The sequence below is a fragment of the Capricornis sumatraensis genome, chromosome 21 (genome assembly GCF_032405125.1).
Source record: "Capricornis sumatraensis isolate serow.1 chromosome 21, serow.2, whole genome shotgun sequence".
Lineage (NCBI taxonomy): Eukaryota > Metazoa > Chordata > Mammalia > Artiodactyla > Bovidae > Capricornis > Capricornis sumatraensis.
The window spans coordinates 48,289,982-48,311,477 of record NC_091089.1 but is presented as its reverse complement, the minus strand read 5'-3'; the positions used below and the strand labels follow the sequence as shown (position 1 = coordinate 48,311,477).

Genomic DNA, 21,496 nt, shown 5'->3' with positions numbered 1-21,496 from the left:
TCTTCCATGAGTATTTATTCACTACCTTTGAGTTGTCAGTCATCTATACCAAAAATATAAAAAGAAAAGTGATGCAGTCTCTGTCTTCAAGATTCTTACTGTCAGATGGGGGACTAAATAATTATTACATCTGGTGATAAAGACTGTGGGAGTGAAATGTGCAGGGTGCTGTTTCATCTGCAAAGGTGGAAGAATGGCACGTGATTCAGACGGAGACTGGAATGTGACCTTGAACTGAGCCCTACATAAAAAATGGTGGGAGTTTGTCAAGTTGAAAGGAAAGCATGGTGATGTGGAATGGCAGAAAGTTATCAGCAGGAAGTCTTTGGAGAGCTTTTGAAATAGCTGGAGTGGTTAAACAAGTGGATGAATTAAAAATACATAGAAGAATTAATTAGTAGAATCAGTAGGCTTCTCTGATTAGGATTGATATACTTATAGGGTAGATAAGATATACAAGGACTTCCAAATTTGTAGCTTGGGCAGCTAAAGATGCTATTTACAAAACTGGAAGAGAAAATGCCTGAGGGGCTTCAAGGAGAACTCATATTCAGGAATTGGTGGGGAAGGGATATAAAGTTGTCTGTAGTTCAGGAATGGGGCAGTAGGAGATGTGGGTATAATGACAATAGAGTATTTGGATTAAGAAGAGAACTCAGGATGGAATTCTGAAAAGGAAAATTTAAGACATGGAAAAACAAGGCTAAGATTGTAGGGCCAGAGAAATAGGAAAAATACATAAGTGATCATGGTGTCCTGAAATCTTTTGAGTACAGAATGAACCCATTGTTAATTCTCAGTATTTTTCTGTAATTGTCAGCCTCTATTTAGTGGGGCTGTTGAAATTACTTTTTCTCAGTGTGTTATATAATCAAAGAGTTTTGAGATTCCTTAGACTGTTAGAGTGTCTAATTTTATTTATTTATTTGACTGCACTACGTGGCTTCTGGCATCTTAGTTCCTCAACCGGGGAGTGAACCCAGGCCCTTGGCAGTGAAAGCACGAAGTCCTAACCACTGGACTGCCATGCCAGGGAATTCCCGAGAATGCCCATTTTAAATGTGATTCATCCTAATGCTTGGAGAACCTGGAATGGACCACCTCATGTTGAAACTTTGGATTCACTTTAGAGTTAAATATATAGTTTTATATGTGAATATATGATTCATCCTTAAAAGTTAAATGGTTCCATTTTAGGACCTGTGGATGGAGTATTTGAACATGGAGCGCATACATTACGAGTTTCAGGAAACCGTTGGTCTGTGGACACAGGCCAAGCTTGAGTCCCATTCTGCACCCTGCAGTTCATCAGTTCAGCTGGACTTCACTGATCCTTTATTGGGTGAGTTATATGAGTGAGCATCAGACCCTTTGAATGAGTGAATGAATGGGTGAATGAATGAGTGAGTGTGAATCAGAGCCATTAAATGTTAAGATTCATATAGTATATCCCTCAGTGAGAATTGCCTTTTTTTTTTTTTTTTTTAGGAATTCATTGTTAACTTCTCTACTACTTAGGGTTAGGTTATGCTATGAATGAGAGAAACTCCAAAAACAGTGAGGATGCAAATAAGATAGGGATTTTTTTTGTTTATGTCAAAGAAGTCTGGAGGCAAGCAGTTCAGAGCAGTAGCTTTATGACCTGAAAGCCTTCAGGGACCCCTGCTCCTTCTGTCTTTCTGTCTCACTGTTCTAACATCAGGCATCCACATATGGTTCAAGACGGCTGCTTAAACTGTCATATTTGCATTCCATTCAGCAGATAGGGAAGTCTCCCTCTTTTAAGGACCCTTTCAAGAAGCTCCTCATACACTTTCCAGTTACATCTCATTGGCCCAAACTGAGACACATGGCGTGCTACAGTCCATGGAGTTTCCCCCCAGTCTACATTTTGCTGATTATACCTTTGTGGTATAATTTAACTTTTTTTTTTTTTGTCTCCTGTATTTCCTGTAAATCAATATTGGGAAAGTGATTAAGTAGTTTGTGATATGTGTTCTCCATGATGCTTTAAAAAGACTTTTCAGTTAGCTTAGAACATTTGAAGTTCAACCTAGAATTTAATTATTTTGGGTTTGCAGTTTTAAAATTGAGCAGTCTGTCTTTTTCTTTCATAAACTCTTTTTCTGTGTATCTGAAACTCTTAACCATACAGATGGATCATATTCCCAGAGTTTCTAAGTTAACTGTTTCTCACAATGCATTTTTCTAGAGAAACAGTTTTATAAATTGTTAGTTTTCTATTCTAGGCCACGAAAACTCATTTAACCTGCAAAGTTGATGACATACTTTAGAAAATAATATTTGGAGTCACTTAATCATTTAAATTACTGAATATATTTTTTAAATGTAGGATATATATATAATTGTTGAACAAAATATTGTAATCTGTAGTATAATAGAACACTGAGGTGATTCAGAGAAAGGTAAAAATACCTTCTTGATCCAACTCTGCCGCTAACAAGCTGTGTGATCAGGAAAAAATAAGAACCTCTCTTGGCTTTTAGTTGACTCATCTGTAAATGAAGGTGCAGAACAATCTTACCTAAAATTTTTCTTTTTCTCCCTCCTTTTTCCCTGAAATAAGAGGCTTTTTTTTTTTTTGTTTGGGTGATAAAAATTATATGAGCTCATTGGGAAAAAGTAAACAGTTTCGGAAGGTATAGGGGAAAGTGTAAAAGTTGTCCTCAACCCAGCCATATCAGTTCTCATTTTCTAGTCCTGAAAGTTTGTTAAGTGAGAGGAGGAGTTATGTTTATAGATCTGGAGGCTGTTCAATGTCTGTTCAAGTCCTCCCATCCCTTGTTTTTTCACATTGCCTTAACCCTACCCTAAAAGCCTGATTGTTTTTCTGAAGGTAAGCTAGTAACGTATCAAGCCCTTAATTTGTTCTAAGTACTGTCTTTGTATGCGTTAACTCAGTCTTCCCAACAGCCCTGGGAGGGTTATCTCCACGGAGCCGGTAAGGAGCCTGAGGTGTAGAGTAGTTACGTAACTTGCCCAAGTCACAAAGCTGGGACTTTGAAGAGCAGGCTTCAGAGACCCTGCTCTTCACCATTTGCCTTATTTCATTTCTGGCAATCAGTACACGTTGCAGTTCTAAATAAAAGTAAGACCTAGATTTGTAAACAATAAGTTTCAGGTTTTTCTCAGGTGAGAGCAGGTTAGGTAATGATTATATCAAACAATTGAACTTGTGATCATGATTACAGGAAAAGTTTCAGTAGCATGTCATAGTTTATTGTATACTTGTGACACCGCCTTCTTTTTCTCAAATTTGTTGGCTTCATAACTTTTTGTCAGTTGTGGTCCAGAGTTGTGATTATAGTTAAATATGGTCTGAATTTTTCTTTTATTTTGTATTTAAAGTATCACTCCTGATTTTTCCTTCATAGTAAGTTATATTGGGATGGGAAAAGATCCTCTCCACCTCCCCACTCCCATTTTCCTTTAGAATTACGAGCTAATGTTTCTTGAAAGAAATTTGAACATAGGAATCTTACCCAGTGGTGAATATCCTGCCTTATTACATTCTGTGCATAGATTGGTAGTTCTAGTGGAAAAACCCCAGCTATAAGGGACAGTCCTGTACTTGACCTGTTTGGAATGTTAAGTTCCATTTGTTTGGATTACAAACAATACAAGTTTTCTTATGCCAAGTAAAGTCATGGCTATTAAATTTTCTTTAATTTTTCTTAACAAGAATAGAAAGTTGAATGCTATATCTGGAATGAAATCGGAAGTTCAGTGTAGTCCCTTAAGTACTTTGTTGACTTATTGACTTGAAATTCCCTTGACCTTTCCTGGCTTCTATTATATTACATGGCAGCATTTTTCTTCACATTCTTCATGAGCTGTGTGGTATGTGGATAGGGTAGTGAAGAAAAAGGTAGGGAAGATAGGAATTTATTAGACACCTACTGTGTTTCAACTCTCTACTGAGTAACAGAAATGTAAACATTTAAGTTGGATTGATCAGTATGAGACCATGTGCAATCTAGTGCAAAGTTGCATGGTACAGATTTACCTTGATTTATCTTGTGTGGTGCCTGACTTCTTATTTGGACTCATAAATCAGTTTTTGAGTGAATGAATCAATGAATGAATGAATGACTATTTAGTGAAAGTCATTCAATTGTGTCCGACTGTTTGTGACCCCATGGACAGTCCATGGAATTCCCCAGACCAGAATGCTAGAGTGGGCAGCTGTTCCCTTCTCCAGGGAATGTTCCCAACCCAGGGATTGAACCCAGGTCTCCTGCATTGCAGGTGGATTCTTTACCAGCTGAGCCACAAGGGAAGCCCATGAACGACTATATGACTGTATAAGTTCTATAGGAGGTTATGCCCATGTCTTCATTCAATTTAACTCTACTGTTCTCAGCCCCCCTAATCAAACCTTGGTCTAATATGGTACTCTTCACTCAGCTTCCTTCCATAATGCCCATCCCTCTTTCTCGTTTATTTCTTGTGGTTGCATTAAACTCTTAACTGGGTTACCTGCCCCATTTCCCCATTCTACTCTCCAGATGATAGCCACCGTCTTTCCAAGCCTTGCTTAGAGTCATTTACTAGATCCCTTTTGCACTGGTGTAACACCTTAGCATGTCATGCAAAGCTGTCTAGGGTAATAATTTAAGATTGTGACTGGTAGCTCTGTAACTATCAAGACTTTTTGAGGATAGTAATTCTATTTAATCATACCACATGCTCCCAAGCTTCCAGTTCCTGGTAGAATATTATTAGGCCAGTGGGTGATCCCTCAGAACTTGCAAATAACAAAAGATTATTTTATTCATTTAGGTCTCTGGTGATTTAAAGAGCTATTCTTCAGATCTTTAGTATTCTTTATGAAGGTAACAAACTATGTAATTATGTAGTTCATTATGACATAGTAGTAGCCATTATCAGCAAAATGACAATTTTTTTTCAGCTAAAGAAAGAGTTTTAAGTAACCTGCGGAAGCATGAGGACCCCCAGCCTCCTCTTGTTCTGCACCTGATGAGGCCTCCTGTGCCAGTTATTTCCTCAGCCATGCTCCTGAGTCAGAAGGATGCCACCGAGCTGGTGCGCACAGACCTGAATCTGCTGCAACAGCAGGCTAGGTAAGACCACACACTCTCCAGGATCATGGTTGTGTGCTTGCTTCTGTGACATCCTGATGAGTAGTACCTCAAAGGGCTTCCTCGTTAGCCTTCTCACCACGAGGGTAATTTGACCAGACTGGCTCAGATGGTTATCTTAGTTAACCAGGTAGTGACAAATCTTTTAATTTGACATGGAAATTATGTGGGTTTTCATGTACTCATTTCTGTGTCAGTAGTGCCGGCTAAATTTTTTCTTAGACTTCTCCTGAGGAAACCATATAATATTGGAAAGACGGTGTTCAAAGGGAACAGAATGAGATTTATTATCTTTTGTCACTGCTTTGCTCTCTAAATGTCCAAATTCTTTTAAAAATTACATAGATACTTGATGGAAGGGTAGGAAATACTCATTTAATATTCTGAGTTCATGGTGGCTACAGAATGATCAGTTGTTTGTTTTGATTCTAGCTTGTGATCATGTGAGGAGGATTGTGTGTGTGGAGTAAGTCTGTTTCACTTATAAAGTGAAAGAGTTTAAATTTGCAAAACTCATAGGAATCCATCTGTTATTGGTCCTTTCTCCGTTGGTTGTTTTGGTTTATTCGTGTCACGTGTGCTGCTTGCACCACACCGCACAGGCTCCTTGCAGATTACTGAAATGATACAGTTAGGACAGTGTTGAAAACTTGCTTATCTGGTCTTCCACATGTCAGTTTGAGTTGCTAATACCTAAGAAGTCACTGTGTGAGTGCTCAGTCACTAAACTGTGTCTGACTGTTTCGCAACCCCATGGACTGAAGCTTGCCAGGCTTCTCTGTCCATGTGATTTCCCAGGCGAGAATACTGGAGTGGGTTGCCGTTTCCTTCTCTAGAGGATCTTCCTGACCCAGGGCTTGAACCTGTGTCTCTTGCATTGGCAGGTGGATTCTGTACCACTGAGGTACCAGGGGAACCTTTAAGAAGTCATTGGTACTTAAAAAAAGGTTCCCCCTTAGGATGATTAAATTAGCATGAAATTCTCATTTGTTCTTGTGTACTTAAGGGTTCATTAAAAGAAACAATGTTGTTGCTATAACACAAATTTTAAATGGAAGCTTTGTTTCCAGCTAAAAAGTTGTTATACTTTTCCTTCCTTTCTTAACTTTCTTGTTAACCAGGGACTGCCAGGGAGAGGGTTTGGGTAAGTCTTGGCACACACTTTTGGTCTCTTGTTACTGTGAGACTCTTGTGTGTTACTGTTCACCGATGCAGGCTGGGAGTGACTAGAAGCCTGTATCACTTATCATAAAGTTTTTCCTAAGACTTTTAAAATAACTTCTCCTGATGATGTTTTTCAGAACTGCAGCTCTTCGGGAATCTCAGCAGGTTGCGCTGGATAGTGAACTGTTGGACACAATGCCCAAGCAGTATGTTAATCGAGAAGAACAGACCACACTACAGTTGGAGTGCAGAGGCATTAGTGGTAAAAAGTGCCAAGGAGCGGCAGTGGTAACAGTTCAAGTAAGACTGAGTTTCCTCATAGTTCAGAGAATTTCATTTGAGTTCCTAATATTGGCATATCATTGAGAAAGACTGAAAGAAATATTTAGTACATCATCCATGTCCCACATTTAATAGTTTTGGGGAGAGTGAAGCTGCCCATACCGGAATGTCCCCTGGAGAAGAGCATGGCAACCCACTCTAGTATTCTTGCCTAGAGAATCTCTTGGACAGAGGCGCCTGGCGGGCCACAGTCCATGGGATCACAAAGAGTCGGACATGACTGAAGCGATTTAGTATAGCACAAAGCTACACACAAAGCTGATCACTTACTTCCATAAGTGCTGATGAGTCTTCCAGGACAGACAGACAGAAATACAAGGAAAAGTGGAATCATTGAGATGATTCTAAGAGAGAGGGGCTCCAGCTGGTTTTTAAAAGATTTTGGTGATGATAGTTTGGATTCAGTGAGAAGAGTGTGGGAATGGAGTCACTATCCAGGGGTCAGTGGCTCGATCAGTCTCTTTCAGTTGTCTTGGGGAGTAGTGGTAGGAATTCACGTTGGAAAGGTTGGAGCTCACATTGGAAAGGATCATCACCTGGGATCTTCCCGAGTAAAGATGTGTGCTGCCCATAGTGGGGAGTCACTGAAGACAGAGGAAGGAGGGCCGTGTGGAAAGCAGATCACTTGGGCGGAGCTTGTCAGCAGACCAAAGTTGGGTCTGTGACATTGTAAAGACTTCAAATGGAAGGTTAGCTTTAGCCCCCATGTCATAGCACTTAATTTGTGCAAGGTACTGTCTAAACACTTTATATAACTTATTTTATCCTCACCACACCACCAAAAGGTGGATATTCTTTCTGTCTGTATTTTTCAGATGAAGAAATACAGGCAAAGAGCAATTAAGTTACATGCCCAAAGTGACGGTGCCAGTGCAGGGCAAAACCAGGAAGGCCCAGGCAGAGTGCGTGCTCCTTAGGCAGTGCAGCTTGCTGTTCCTGCAGGTGAATTCAGAATTTCCTGAGCTGGGAAAGAAATGCTTAGAGAGGGGTGCTGGCTGCTGCTTGACTACACTCACACAAAAGTAGCCCCTCTCTTTTGTTAGCTTTTACAAATTGGGGGATGTAGTTTTCTGACTTTTGGTTGTCTTTCAAAAGTGTCCCTTCTTTTTTTGCCAGTCCTAACAATTCTAATGTCGCTTTCATCAGTCTCTTCTAGGAGACTATTTTCTCTGAAATAAGTTTTATAGTCATATTTTTCATTACTTTCAAAATTCATTTTTGTTTTTTCCAACATAGTTGTATGCATCTTTTAAGAAACTTGACCTGGAATGTGAGATTCCTCAGTCTTAAGACAATATCTTTGGCCAGGTGCTTTATGAAGTTACTTTTCTTTCTGTGTGTGTGTGTGTGTGTGTTTCAGTGTGGTTTATTCCTTCGGTTGCTAATGCTTTAGAAAGACTGAGGTAGAGAAGTATTTAAGAAGGATCACTTGCTAAAATAATAAAACAGGAAGAAAAGTTTGCCAGCTGAGGGTGGAGTTTGAGTTGGTGGGAAAAAGGTTGTAAATGCTTCTGGTTGTAATGAAAAAGGAACCTTTTATTACCAATCTGTGTTTTTACAAATACAGTGTTTTTCCATATTTTGAAATTACACATCTATGTCAGGCTGTTAATTCTATACAGAGAAGGGAATTCTCCTAAAATGCATTTTTGTAAGTGACTGTTGAGATAAGTACAAAGATATGTTTTTCCAGTTCTGGCTAATAGCTTACTCTTTTAAGATTTGTAAATATTTGCTGTCCCAGCCAAAGAACAAGTCTGACTGTGTGACTTCTTACTAATTTGCAGGGTCTTGCGATGGAAAATACCACCCAGCAGACATGGGAGCTTTAGCTCTAAGCCTACCTGTGACCTTTTGTCTTTTTCAGAAAAAAGGATCATGATCTTGATTTATCTGCACCCTTGAATTGAAATTCATTTTATAACCTTTAGTTTGTTAATTCTGAAATAAAAAGTTACATCTTTTCTAAAATACCTTCAAAGTAATTTTGATTGAAGGGAGATCAGAAAGAAGATGATATATGACAAGAATTAAATGAATATGGTTTAGATTTTGCTTTTACAGACAACACAAAAATATTTATGCTTATTTTCAAAAGTAAAATTGGTAGATGCTAAGATCTCTTGAAGAAAGAAGTAAAAAAAATGAGAAAAAAATAGCTGTGTTTTGTGGCCATAACCTCATTAGAAATATCCAAGTTTTCTTAAAGCACATTTTAATTTTCTGCTGACCTTTCTTGTTGCCCTGTGAGTTTTCAGTTTGGGAAATCTCATCATTTGGAAAAGTCCAGAAGCTTGGGAACTTCCACTGATGGCTCCTAGAAATATCAGTATCAACAGTACTGGCTACTTCAGCCATTATTTTGCCTGATGATGTTGATGTGCCAGGGGCATTAAAAATGTAAAGACAGAAATCAACTTTTGTAGTCTGAGGCTTAAGTAGGCTTTCTTTGGAAGGTTATATAGTAACTGCTAATTACAGCTATCCTGGGCAGTACTTACTGGTTATAATGTCTAGGAATTGAAGATAAAATTATTTTTTGCTCCTCGTCTATGGCTGAAAGCAAAGTAGAGGAAAATTGAAGCTCTAGCTGCCATGAAGTTTGGAGATTATGTATGCAAGTCTGTTAGGTTTGCTCTGATTTTTTGTTAAAGATTGTACTTGAATCTAAAGTCACCCATTATGCAAATGGATAACTTTAGTTTGTAGGAAGAGAGGTGTTTGTCAGGAAAAGGGAAAGTGAGTTCTGAGTGTTTATGGATTCATCAATAAACTGTCACTGGGAGAGAGTATTCCTACAGGAGGTAGATTATATAATTGCATGAAACTAGCCGTTATGTATACGTGGGTGTGACTAGCAGTGTTGATCCTGTTTGACATCATTCTCTCATCTGCTGATGCTGTCGTGAGGCCTCTTCTAGTCTCCCTCTATCTGTAGCCACTTGTTAGTTTCTTCCAGGGTTCCTCTTCACCTGCTCAGTGCTTGGATTACTGGTTGTGCCTGGCTCTACTCCTGATCCCCTGCTTCACTGCAATATATGCTGCTTTTTGTCTTCTGTCTGTGCTAGAGTTCTTAACTTAGGATTTGTGAATGGTCTTTTGTGGGTCAGTGAAGCTCCTGAAAGTGTATACAAAATTTTTTTTCTGGAGAGTTCATAGATTAAGTTGATCCTCAATAGACCATGACCCCTAAAAGGTTAGTCCATTTGTTGATAACCCCTGTTCTGTTTGTCAAGTCCAGAATTCTCTCTTTTGAGTTCCAGGTCTAGACTTCTTGCTTACTTAGCATCCTGTCAATGCCCCAGTGATACCTCAAACTCTGTAGGTCCCAAACTAATCTCATCTTTATCCTTCAAACCTATTTTTTTCTGTAATTCCACTTACCTGGGCTCCCAAGATGAAGACCTAGGCATCAGAATTCACATCCGCAATTCCACCCCTATACTTCCCATCTAGTCACTTTCCAAGTCACGTTGGTTCTGCCTTTGAAACAACTTTGAATGTATTCTTTCTTTCTTTGTGTTGACATTGCCCTGTGGTCAGCCCACTTCTCCCCTGAACTGATATATCAGCCTTCCTGTCCATAGTGTTTTTCCCTGTCTAGTTCATTTTTCCCCATTCATCTTTTAAAACACAAACTGATCTCATTTCCAGGCTAAAAACCCGTGTTAGTTCTTGCATGCTCAGTTGTTCATTTGTGTTCAACTCTTTGCAACCCCATGGACTGTAGCCCACGAGACTCCTCTGTCCATGGATTCTCCAGGCAAGGATACTGGAGTGGGTTGCCATGCCCTCCTCCAAGGGGTCCTCCCAACCCAGGGATCGAACCTGTGTCTCCTGCACTCCTGCACTGGCAGGTAGTGTCTTTACCACTGAGTCACTGGCTTCCCTGGTGTGATGGTTCTCTAGTACTTAGGTCTTTTAGGACCCTTCATAATCTGTTCTTGATCTTTTCTGGCACGTCATTTACCCTCTCTCACGCCCTCAACCTTCAGTTTTTGAGCAGCTTGCTCCTTTTCTGTTCTGCAGAGGTGACGTGCACATTCTTTTGTTCTCAGCCCTGTGCTGTTGTCTGTTCTCCCCGACTCCTGTCTAGGCTCCTGCTCATCCTTTCATTCCTTGGTTCAGTCAGCATCTTTTCTTGAGGTCTTTCTGGACTCTTCTAGTCAGACTGAGATACTCCTTCCTCTCATCACAGCTTGGGGAGAAATGCTGTCATAGTCACCTGCTCTTTTTCCTACTAGACTGTGACCTCTTTGGTAAGTAGAGTTCCTGTCATTATTCGTCTCTGTACCTGTACCACCTAGCACTGCTCTTGGCACATGATAGGTGCTTCTAGCACCCCTGAATCAGTCAGTGAAAGCCACAAGCGCAACACTTGCTAGGTTGTATTATAACTTGTTTTGTGTTACTACTTCTGTAGCTGTTAATACAGTTTGTTAGCTGCAGGTCAGGATCTTGTCTTTTTCATGTTTATATTGTCAGTGTCTCACACAGTCAGTGCCACGGAAAGAATGTGTTTGAAGAAATGAAGAGGATACAAACTCTTCATAATAGTCTCCCTGAAGATATTATTTGACTGTGGAAGACATGGAAATTGGAACTTTTTACTACCAGAAATTGGCAGTCACTTTTGATTCTGCTTACCCTTGGCCAATTTAATGCTTAATATACCAGCTTGATGCTTTCTACAAAATCCCAACTTAAACAATGCACACTTCTACACTTACTTTTTTAAGTGCACAGGCTTCTCCTGGGCATTCAGTCTTGGAAAGTGGTAAGGATGGTCATACCTCAGTGCATTGCTTTATTTCTCAGCCTGGTATTTCTTGTCCCTTGCTTCGGTACTCTCATATCCCAGGTAATCTGCTAGGGACTTTCCTTACATTATCTCACTTGAGCTTCACAGAATGAGGAAGATGAAGCAGGTTGAGAGAGGCTTGGAACCTTGCCAGAGTCACACAGTTAGTAAGTGGTTCAGTTGGAATCAAGAGTTTTGCTTTTTCCATTCAGTATTGGGAAATGACTAGGCCATTTGCTTTAGCTGTTTCAGCTCTGATTTCGAAGACGAGTTGATCATGATAGTCAGATCTTATTTGAATTAACATAGTATCCTTTTCTTTCTGTGTTAGTGTGATAGAATTGCTTCTTTTTCTGTGATTTCATGGGAAATGATTTTTTATTTCCAGTGTAAATTTTAAAATTAAAACATATATTTTAAGTGTAATTTTGAATGGCTCTTTTGTAAGGGTTTCAAATTATGTCATGAAAATATATTACTGCTTAATGGAATTTTCTGTGAGGGAAAGCCCTGGAAATTTCCAGTTGTCTGCAAATGTTTGAACTATGTATAGCTTGTTTGGGGTATACAGAAGCCAAAGATATTTTATGGCAAGTGGGACGTGCCTCTTCTGTGGTTGCCTCTCTTAACAGAAGCCTCTAATCATTCAGTGATATTCCCTGAGGAAATGGGGTGATTTATAATAGGGTTCCTTTTGTTGTACTTTGGTATTGTGGGGCATGTTTGCTGGGCCCAGGATTGATTTATGATCATGTGAAAAATTTGCTCATTTCTAGAAATGAAAGATCTCCTGAGGGCCTCAGATTATTTTAACAATTTACTGAAGCACATGTTTATGCAACTTTTGGATTTCTTTGTCTACTTAAAATGACTCAAATGGAAGGGCTTCCAACATGCTGCTTTTTGTCTACAACTTGTAATTGTGAGCTGGTGATCATTCAGTCTCTCTCACCTCCAGTCTAGTAAGAAAAGAAAACTTTTTAATGAGGTGGGAGCTATGAACAAAAACAGGTAAACTAGGAAATTATGATAATTCGGGGATGTTTTTGTGAGAAGTCTGAACTTTCCTGAACTAATTAATTTCCTTACTCTTTAGCATTAAGTCATTTCTCCAACATGGAGTGGTGGTTTTAAAGTTGGAGTCAGAGAGTGCTCTTAGTCTCATCTCTCGGCATTTCCCTGTTAAGTGAGCCCTCTTCTTCCCTACTCATTGTCTTTCCACGCCTCTTCATTCTTGCTGTCTTTCTTCCTCCTCTCAGATTCTTTCTTTCCCTCTCTTTGGCTGCTTGCTCTCCAGGTCAGCCAAGGGCCGTGACTCTCAAAGACCCAGTCTAATTGTAGTTGGTGACAAATTTGCGAAAAAGCCAATGCACATATTCTTAACACATTTTGGGCTATTAAACATTGGCCTGTTACTTGAAAGATTTGAAATAAAGTATTTGTATTGGTTCATTATGTGGTTTACTGGAAACAGTTTACTGTCTTTAATCTTTTGTTTCTCCAATAATAAAAATAAATCGTGATTATCATTACATTTTCTTGGAGAGGCACTTTTCTGCCTTTTGATTCATGATAACGGCTTATCCTTGAAAAGTTTTGTGACGATTTTTAACACAACATTGGTGAGCTTTATGGAAGAGTTATTATCATGATCATAAAAGTAGGTGGTCAGCATATCATCTGTTAGAGTTGAGCTGCACTGGGCTGCTATGCAAAGCAAAACAAGCAGGACCATTGTACTTTGGGAGCATTTGATCTGGAATTTATGAAAATAAGCCTGGTGGGGATATCACTGTGGTGGTGGCTGAGGCCTGGGTTTGGGAAGGTGCATATAAAGGAAAATGTAGCCTTTACTGCTCACCCATGTGATTGGGGAAGACCATGTAGAGAGACTGGAGGGTTTAAAATTCCTGCCTTCTAAATGTTCTGGTCTTTTCAGCATTTCCTGCCATGCCTGCAAGATAAGTCCCAATTCCCTTGCCAGCTCTAAAGGTCTCCCTAACACAGGCCCCTTTGCTTCCCAGTCTGATTACATTGCAGTTTTCAGCCCTGACTCCCTACTTGGCTGAGCTCCCCTTTGCTGTCCCTCTCTCCTCCTGTCCCCACAGCTGCTACACTGATTCTGTCTTCGGGCTGCAACATGGGCCTAGGCTATTCTCTGCATCTATGTACAGGCCAAAAAGGACATTAAAAATGCACAAACCAAGTTGTTATCACTTAGGTCACCATTCAGTTAATTAGAGAAAGGGATATTAACAACCCCCTCAACTAAGAAAGACATAATCTGAAATAAAGGATTGTTGTTGCTCAATCACTAAGTCATGTCCAACTGTTTGCGACCTGATGAACTGTAGCACACCAGGCTTCCCTGTCCTTCACTAACTCCCTGAGTTTGCTCAAGCTCGTGTTCATTGAGTCAGTGATGCCATCCAACCATTTCATTCTCTGTTGCCCTCTTCTCCTGCCCTCAGTCTTTCCCAGTATCAGGGTCTTTTCCAATGAGTTGGCTCTTTGCATCAGGTGGCCAAAGTATTGGAACTTTAGCATCAGTCCTTCCAATAAATATTCGGGTTGATTTCCTTTAGGATTGACTGGTTTGATCTCCTTGCTATCCAAGGGACTGTCAAGAGTCTTGTCTCGAGAGCACCATAGTTTGAAAACATCAGTTCTTCAGCACTCAGCCTTTTTTATGGTCCAGCTCTCACATCTGTACACAACTATTGGAAAAACCAGTCGTCTTTGACTATACCAACCTTTGTCAGCAAAGTGATGTCTCTCTGCTTTGTAATACACTGTCTAGGTTTGTCACAGCTTTACTTCCAAGGAGCAAGTGTCTTTTAATTTCATGGCTGCAGTCACCATCTGCAGTGATTTTGGAGCCCAAGAAAATAAAATCTGCTGTTGTTTCCATTTTTTCCCCATCTATCTGCTATGAATTGAAGGGACCAGATGCCATAATCTTAGTTTTTTGAATGTTGAATTTTCAGCCAGTTTTTTCACTCTCTTCTTTCACACCCATCAAGAGGCTCTTTAGTTCTTCTTCATTTTCTGCTGTTAGAGTGGTATCATCTGCATATCTGAAGTTGTTAATATTTCACCTGGCAGTCTGAATTCCAGCTTGTGATTCATCCAGCCTGGCACTTCCCCTGATGTACTCTGCATATAAGTTAAACAAGCAGAGTGACAACATACAGCCTTGATGTACTCATTTCACAATTTGAACCAGTCCATTGTTCCATGTCCGGTTCTAGCTCTTGCTTCTTGAGCTGCATACAGGTTTCTTAGGAGGCATGGTAAGGTGGTCTTAGGAGGCATGGTAAGGTGGTCTTAGGAGGCATGGTAGGGTGGTCTGGTATTCCCATGTCTTTAAGGTTTTTCCAGTTTGTTGTGATCCATGTAGTCAGTGAAGCAGAAATAGATGTTTCTCTGAAATTCCCTTGCTTTTCCCGTGATCCATTGGATGTTGGCTATTTTATCTCTGGTTCCTCTGCCTTTTCTAAATCCAGCTTGTACATCTGGAAGTTCTCAGTTCATGTACTGCTAAAACCTGCCTTGATGGATTTTGAGCATTACCTTGCTAGCATGTGAAATGAGTGCAGTTGTGTGGTAGTTTGAGCATTCTTTGGCATTTCCCTTCTTTGGGATTGGGATGAAAACTGACTTTTTCAGTCCTGTGGCCACTAAGTTTTCCAAATTTGCTGGCATATTGAGTGCAACACTTTAACAGCATCATCTTTTAGAATTTGAACTAGATCAGCTGGAATTCTGTCAACTCCACTAGCTTTATACTTCCTAAGACCCACTTGAGGATATCTGGCTGTAGGATATCTGGCTCTAGGTGAGTGATCACACTATCATGGCTATCCAGGTCATTAAGACCTTTTTTGTACAGTTCTTTTTGTTTTTCATTGTTTATTTCTTTTTTAGTTTTTTTAATATAAATTTATTTATTTTAATTGGAGGTTAATTACTTTATAATATTGTATTGGTTTTGCCATACATAAACATGTATCCACCACAGGTATACATGTGTTCCCCATCCTGAACCCCCCTCCCTCCTCCTTCCCTGTACCATCCCTCTGGGTCGTCCCAGTGCACCAGCCCCAAGCATCCAGTATCATGCATTGAACCTGGACTGGCAATTTGTTTCATATATGATATTATACATGTTTCAATGCCATTCTCCCAAATCATCTCACCCTCTCCCTCTCCCACAGAGTCCAAAAGACTGTTCTATACATCTGTGTCTCTTTTGCTGTCTCGCATACAGGATTATCATTACCATCTTTCTAAATTCCATATATATATGCGTTAGTATACTGTATTGGTGTTTTTCTTTCTGGCTTACTTCACTCTGTGTAATAGGCTCCAGTTTCATCCACCTTTCATCCACAATTAGAACTGATTCAAATGTATTCTTTTTAATGGCTGAGTAATACTCCATTGTATATATGTATCACAGCTTTCTTATCCATTCATCTGCTGATGGACATCTAGGTTTCTTCCATGTCCTCGCTATTATATACAGTGCTGCGATGAACATTGGGGTACACGTGTCTCTTTCAATTCTGGTTTCCTCAGTGTGTATGCCCAGCAGTGGGATTGCTGGGTCATAAGGCAGTTCTATTTCCAGTTTTTTAAGGAATCTCCACACTGTTCTCCATAGTACCTATACTAGTTTGCATTCCCACCAACAGTGTAAGAGGGTTCCCTTTTCTCCACACCCTCTCCAGCATTTATTGCTTGTAGACTTTTGAATCGCAGCCATTCTGACTGGCATGAAATGGTACCTCATTGTGGTTTTGATTTGCATTTCTCTGATAATGAGTGATATTGAGCGTCTTTTCATGTGTTTGTTAGCCATCTGTATGTCTTCTTTGGAGAAATGTCTATTTAGTTCTTTGGCCCATTTTTTGATTGGGTCATTTATTTTTTTGGAATTGAGCTGCAGGAGTTGCTTGTATATTTTTGAGATTATTTGTTTGTCAGTTGCTTCATTTGCTATTATTTTCTCCCCTTCTGAAGGCTGTCTTTTCACCTTGCTTATAGTTTCCTTTGTTGTGCAGAAGCTTTTAAGTTTAATTAGGTCCCATTTGTTTATTTTTCCTTTGATTTCCAATATTCTGGGAGGTGGGTCATAGAGGATCCTGCTGTGATTTATGTTGGAGAGTGTTCTGCCTATGTTCTCCTCTAGGAGTTTTATAGTTCCTGGTCTTACGTTTAGATCTTTAATCCATTTTGAGTTTATTTTTGTGTATGGTGTTAGAAAGTGTTCTAGTTTAATTCTTTTACAAGTGGTTGACCAGTTTTCCCAGCACCACTTATTAAAGAGATTGTCTTTTCTCCATTGTATATTCTTGCTTCCTTTGTCAAAGACAAGGTGTCCATAGGTGCTTGGATTTATCTCTGTACAGTTTTTCTGTGTATTCTTGCCACCTCTTCTTAATCTTTTCTGCTTCTGTTAGGTCCTTGCAATTTCTGTCCTTTATTGGGCCCATCTTTGCATGAAGTGTTCCTTTGATATCTCCAGTGTTCTTGAGATTTCTAGTGTTTGCCATTCTGTTGTTTTCCTCTATGTCTTTGCATTGATCACTGAGGAATGCTTTCTTATCTCTCCTTGCTATTCTCTGAAATTATGCATTCAGTTGGGGATATCTTTTCCTTTCTCCTTTGCCTTTCACTTCTCTTCTTTTCTCAGCTATTTGTAAGGCCTCCTCAAGACAACCATTTTGCTGTCTTTCAGTTCTTTTTCTTTGGGATGATTTTGGTCACCACCACCTGTACAGTGTTATGAACCTCTGTCCATAGTTCTTCAGGCATACTGTCTATCAGATCTAATCCCTTGAATCTGTTTGTCACTTCCGTTGTATAATCATGAGGGATTTGATTTAGGCATGGCCTAGTAGTTTTCCCTATTTTCTTCAATTTAAGTCTGAATTTTACAGTAGGAGTCATGATCTGAGCCACAGTCAGCCCTAGGTCTTGTTTTTGCTGACTGTATAAAGCTTCTCCATCTTCAGCTACAAAGAATATAATTAATCTGATTTCAGTATTGACCATCTGGTATTGTCTATGTATGCCAGTATGTTCTCTTGGCAAAGAGAACTCTGTTAGCCTTTGCCCTGCTACATTTTGTACTCCAAGGCCAAACTTGCCTCAGGTATCTCTTGACTTCTTACTTTTGCACTCCAATCTCTATGATGAAAAGGATATCATTTTTTATGTTAGTTCTAGAAGGTCTTGCAGGTCTTCATAGAACTGTTCGATTTCAGCTTCTTCAGGTTTAGGGGTTGGGGTGTGAAAAGTGAAAGTGGAAAGTGAAAGTTACTCAGTCGTGTCTGATTCTTTGAGACGCTATGGACTGTAGCCCTCCATGCTCTTCTGTCCATGGAATTCTCCAGGCCAGAATACTGGAGTGGGTAGCCGTTCCCTTCTCCAGGGGATCTTCCCAACCCAGGGATTGAACCCAGGTCTCCTGCATTGTGGGCAGATGGTTTACTAGCTGAGCCACCAGGGAAGCCCAAGAATACTAGAGTGGGTAGCATATCCCTTCTCCAGTGGATCTTCTTGACTGAGGAATTGAACAGGGGTCTCCTGCATTGCAAACAGATTCTTTACCAGCTGAGTTACCAGGGTTAGGACGTAGATTTTGATTACTGTGATGCTGAATTGTTTGCCTTGGAAAGGAACCAAGATCATTTTGTCATTTCTGAGATGGCACCCAAGTACTGCATTCTGGACTCTTGTTGACTTGTAAGGGCTACTCTTTTTTTTTCCAAGGGATTCTTGCCCACAGTAGTAGATATCATGGTCATCTAAATTAAATTTGTCCATTTGCATCCATTTTAGTTCACTGATTCCTAAAATGTCAGTGTTCACTTTTGCCTTTGCCACATCCAGTTTACCTTGATTCACGGACATAACATTCCGGGTTTCTATGATATTGTTTTTTACAGTATTGGACTTTACTTTCACCACCAGACACATCATCCACAACTGGACATCAGTTCCACTTCGGCTCACCCTTTCATTCTTTCTAGTTATTTCTCTGCTCTTCCCCAGTAGCATTGTTGTTGTTCAGTTGCTCAGTCATGTCTGATTCTTAGCGACCCCATGACTGCAGCATGTCAGGCCTCCCTGTCCCTTGCCATCTCCTGGAGTTCGCCCTAATTCATGTGCATTGAATTAATGATACCATCCTACCATGTCATCCTCTGTCAACCCCTTTTCCTCCTGCCCTCTATCTTTCCCAGCATCAGGATCTTTTCTAATGAGTCAGCTCTTTGCATCAGGTGGCTAAAGAATTGGACCTTCAGCTTCAACACCAGTCATTTCAATAAATATTCAGCATTGATTTCCCTTAGGATTGACTGGTTGATCTCCTTGCTGTCTGAGGGACTCTCAAGAGCCTTCTCCACCACCAGAATTTGAAAGCATCAATTCGTCAGTGATCAGGCTTCTTTATGGTCCAACTCTTACATCTGTACATGACTACCATGGACAAACCATAGCTCTGACTATACAGATCTTTGTTGGCAAGTGATGTCTTTGCTTTTTAGTACACTGCCTAGGTTTCTCATAGCCTTTATTCCAAGAAGTAAGCATCTTCTAATTCCATGGCTACAGTCACCATCTGTGGTGATTTTGAAGCTCAAGAAGAGAAAATCTGTCACTGCTTCCACTATTCCCCCTTCTGTTTGTCATGAAGTGATGGGACCAGATTTCCAATATACCCTAGTAGCATATTGGACATATATTCCTGGAGAAGGAAATGGCAACCCACTCCAGTGTTCTTGCCTGGAGAATCCCAGGGACGGGGGAGCCTGGTGGGCTGCTGTCTATGGGGTTGCACAGAGTTGGACACGACTGTAGTGTGACTAACACAGCATATTGCACACATGCTGACCTGGGAGTCTTATCTTATGGTGTCCTATCTTTTTGCCCTTTCATACTGTTTATGGGATTCTCAAGATAAGAATACTGAAGTGGTTTGCCAATCCCTTCTCCAGTAGACCATCTTTTTCTGAACTCTCCTTCATGTCCAATCTACCTTGGGTGGCCCTGCCCTGCATGGCTCATAGCTTCATTGAGTTACACAAGGCTGGATCCATGTGACCATTTTGGTTAGTTTTCTATGATTGTGGTTTTCATTCTAGGGGCCATGGGATTGTAGTTCTTGCTTATTCTGTCTGCCCTCTGATGGATGAGGTTAAGAGGCTTGTGCAAACTCCCTGATGGGAGGGACTGGCTGTGGGTAAAACTGAATCTTGGTGTGGTGAGCAGGGTCTTGTTCTGTAAATCTTTAATCCAGTTTTCTACTTATGGGTGGAGCTGTGCTCCCTCCCTGTTAGTTGTTTGGCCTGAGGCGGCCCAGTCTCTATGGTAGGGCTGGAGTTGTCCTCCAAAAGGACACAGGCTTTCCAGAACTGCCGCTGCCAGTGTCCCTGTCCCTGTGGCATCCATTGTTGACCAGCACCTCCACACAAGATCCCCAAACACTCACAGGCAGGTCTGGCTAAGTCTGTGGGGGTCACTGCCCCTTTACCCCACGTCCTGGTGCGCACAAGTATTTGTGCCCTCCAAGAATCTCTGGAGGGTGTAGGGTTTGATTTAAATGCGATTGCATCTCTCCTACCGACTCATTGCCACTTCTCCTTTGTTCTTTGACGTGGAGTATCCTTTTTTTGGTAAATTCTAAAATACTCCTGTCAGTGATGGTTCAGTAGCTAGTTGCAATTTGGTGTTCTCGCAGGAGAAGATGAGCACATGTCCTTCTACTCTACCATCTTGATAGGATAGTTCTAAAAAATTGAAATAACTTTAGTTTTTTTTTTTAAACCTCAATAAGTTCTTATTTTTCACGTCTTTGCTGAGAACCAGTAAAACTCTATCAAAAGACCAGATTTCAAGAACCACTGAATTAGTCAATTGCTCCTTCCTCAGCATGCAACTGATTTGGTCATTTCTCACATTTTATCATATTTTTGGTGTTTCTTTTATAAATATATATCTTTTCTTCCTCCAGTTGTTTTATTAACAGGTTTGTGTCCTCCTCTTTTTATGGTTTTGTGCAGATGAGACCTGCAGCCCCAGTGTCAAATTATGTGTGTTTCTGGGTCAGGAGCTCTGGGGAGGGATGGTCCACAGAAGGGGGTTTGATGTGCCTCAAGAAAAGCCCGAGTGGTGGAAGCCATTGCATTTATTTTTGATGAGAATTGGAGCATTGAAATGGCATAGAACATAGCCTACCAAAAAAAAGCTCTGAACCAGCAACAAACTAATTCAAGTTTGATTCTTCATGAAAAGCTTGAGATTCTTAAATAGTTTTTTTGACATTTTTTCCCCCATCTTCCTCAGGTTCAACTGAGAATTTTGAGTTACAGTATTAGTTGTAATAATATTCTGTCTATCAAATACCCAGTATATTTGTAATAAAGTTTCTGCTCTAGGAACCTGTAGGGGCAAATATAAATCTGTTGACCACTCTAATTTTTCTTAGTTTGAAGGTATGCATAAGAATGAAGCAATAAGCCAACAGCTTCATGTTTTGCGAAAAGAAGTGAAGCAGTTGCAAGCAGAAGCTGCTAAACCACCGTCACTTAACATTGTGGAGGCTGCTGTGCATGCTGAAAACTTGATTACGTAAGTTTTGAGGGCGCTATAACTTAAAATACTAGTTAGTTATTACTGCTAGCAATCATACTTGCTACTATCCCCCCAGTCACCTACTAATTAACTAGTATAGGAATTAGCAGCCTTTGGACCAAATCCGACCTGCCATCTATTTTTATAAGTAAAGTTTTATTGTGATGTAACCATGCCCATGTACTTATTTAATGTGTATGGCTTTTATGTTCCAATGGCGGGATTGAATGTTATGACAATTTATAGCCCATAAAGCTAAAATATTTACTGGCCGTTTCTTTATAGAATAATTTTGCTGACCCTTGAATTAGGAGGTTATACATTACATTAGAATTTAACCTGGAGAGATTGAATGCTTAAGCTTTATATTAAAGGCACATTTACTCAGGAAGTCATCATCATCAGTTCAGATTACTGAGCA

The 21,496-nt window shown here is 40.1% G+C and overlaps 1 protein-coding gene across 1 annotated transcript in view; it reads left to right on the top strand.

The window, feature by feature from the left end:
- Positions 1–21,496, top strand: part of EPG5 (ectopic P-granules 5 autophagy tethering factor) — a 130,119-nt gene that overhangs the window by 65,404 nt on the left and 43,219 nt on the right. Inside the window, exons 25-28 of the mRNA XM_068993663.1 lie at positions 1,198–1,342; positions 4,934–5,105; positions 6,425–6,587; positions 20,930–21,072. Coding sequence (XP_068849764.1) covers positions 1,198–1,342; positions 4,934–5,105; positions 6,425–6,587; positions 20,930–21,072 — 623 coding nt within the window. The remainder of the gene's footprint in view (positions 1–1,197; positions 1,343–4,933; positions 5,106–6,424; positions 6,588–20,929; positions 21,073–21,496) is intronic.